Source organism: Manacus vitellinus, unplaced genomic scaffold, assembly GCF_001715985.3.
Source record: "Manacus vitellinus isolate BGI_N305 unplaced genomic scaffold, ASM171598v3 scaffold_48_pilon, whole genome shotgun sequence".
NCBI classification, from domain to species: Eukaryota; Metazoa; Chordata; class Aves; order Passeriformes; family Pipridae; genus Manacus; species Manacus vitellinus.
The window spans coordinates 2,465,702-2,467,618 of NW_021940593.1; the positions used below are offsets into that span (position 1 = coordinate 2,465,702).

Below are 1,917 nucleotides of genomic sequence, written 5' to 3' on the forward strand. Positions count from 1 at the left end.
TGCTGTGCAAAATCACATGGCCAGGGCTGGGGCAGAAAAGCTGGATGTAAATGCTCAGAGAGTGTGGAGTTGTGCTTTGTTTAGCGGGGTTGTTGCAAGAGGGTCCGCAGCAGGGTCTGTCTGTCCCTCTGCTCATGTGCTGCTCCCCACACAACCCCAGCTTCCCGGCGCAGCCAGGCAGCGAAGGGCTTGGCTTCTGCCGGCTCCTCCCCAGCCACATCCCGGGTGGGCATAGTTCCCGGTGGGAACAAGCACTCACCCCATCAGAAATGAGTCCTGACACACCAAGGTGACAATTAAGCGGCCGGTGTTGCGCCACTGCCCCGCGCTGCCGGGGCGGCTCGGGAGGGCGATGCCGCCGCTGTCCTGCCGGGGATTTGCCGTCAGGAGAAAATGCTGTCGTCGGGAGGAAATAAAAACAACAAAACCCCACCAAAAATGGGGTTGCGCAATCACTGCCGGGAGCTGTGGCGTGGCTATCCAGCTGCCGTGCGGGGCTGAGCGCCGGCGCCCCGGGTTTGCTCAATTTTCAGGGTTTTATTGCCGCTTTTATAAGCAGCCGCCTCCGCAGCCTGTCAAAGGGTGCCGTGAGGCTGAGGCTGAGCCCCAAATTCCCTTTGCTTGTGACGCTGTGGCATCCCATCGGAAAAACTAGCAGCAGACAGTGGCCTGGCAAAGCTGACCTTTGTTGGGCTTAAAAAATCATTTATAAACCAACCACATCACTGTTCTGGGAGCTGAGGGGGAATCACAGCGGGAGGGTGAGGAGCATAATTCTCAGCTCACTGAGGTGCAGATGGGGAGGTTGATTTGGTGTTTTGGCGTTCCTTGTGGGCTGACAGTCTCCTCTCCCCCACCCCCAGCCGGGGCCAGCCCCCTCCACGAGTGTGGCGAGCGGCCGGAGGACTGGTGCCGCGACGTGACCACGGCGGCCAAGTGTGGGGCCCTGGAGCTCTGCCAGCTCACCGCCTGGGACCAGGCCCTGGGGGTAACCGTGCTGGGAGCAGGGGAGCTGGGCGGGTGGGGGAGAAGTGCCCCAAAACATGGAGCTGGGGGGAGAATCCCAGCTGCCCGTCCCAGTGCTGGGCACCCAGAGAAGCATCTGATGCCCTCAGACAGCAACGCGTCTGCGGAATGAGTGGCAAAAAAATCAGTGGGTGTCCCAGGATGTTCCCAAGTGTCCCTTGGTTTTTTGGGCTGGAGGCTTGGGATCCTGGGAGCAAGTGGTGGGTCTGGGTGCTGTGACAGCATCCTGACATGTCCTCTCTCTCTCAGCAGAAGGGGATCCCGTGTCACCTGTGCCAGGTGGCCGTCTCCGTGATGGGCAAGATCTTGCAGGACAACCGCACTGAGGTGGGTCACGGCCGGGAAGGGGGTGGAGGGCTGTTGTTCTTCCCCCACCACCACTGAGGCCCTGAGCTCTCCGTTTGTCATGCAGGAAAAGCTGAGGCTCTTCTTGGATAAAAGATGCCAGTACCTGCCCTTCCAGGACTGGTCTGTCAAGTGCAAGAGGATGGTGGACACCGGCATCCTCATCCTCGCCCAGCTGGGCAAGCAAGTGCTGGTAACTGGCAGGGGACACCCCTGGGTTTGTGTTTCTCAGTGGTTTGGGATGTCTTGAGGGCTTGCAGAGCAAAGGAGGCTCTTGGAGCCTGGGACAAACCCTCTGAAGGACATGATGGGGATGGAAATGACCCAGGGATGGAGCAGGGGGAGCAGGGTGATGGGGCAGATGCAGCCTAAAGCCCCCACCCCTCTGCTCCCCCAGTCAGACCCGAAGGTGGTGTGTGGGACCATCAAGCTGTGCCAGCCCCGGGAGAGACCCACGGGGGCCTTGAAGTTTCAGAAGCCACCACCAGCTCCCACAGGGCCCACTCAGGATTTCGCTGACCTGGTCGCCCCCTTCATGGCCAACGT

At 60.4% G+C, this 1,917-nt stretch overlaps 1 protein-coding gene across 1 annotated transcript in view; it reads left to right on the forward strand.

Annotated features, from left to right (window-relative positions):
* The window catches only part of LOC103764990 (prosaposin), an 8,208-nt gene that overhangs the window by 2,917 nt on the left and 3,374 nt on the right, over positions 1-1,917 (forward strand). The window contains exons 2-5 of the mRNA XM_029962591.1: positions 864-988; positions 1,276-1,353; positions 1,439-1,564; positions 1,769-1,915. Coding sequence (XP_029818451.1) covers positions 864-988; positions 1,276-1,353; positions 1,439-1,564; positions 1,769-1,915 — 476 coding nt within the window. The remainder of the gene's footprint in view (positions 1-863; positions 989-1,275; positions 1,354-1,438; positions 1,565-1,768; positions 1,916-1,917) is intronic.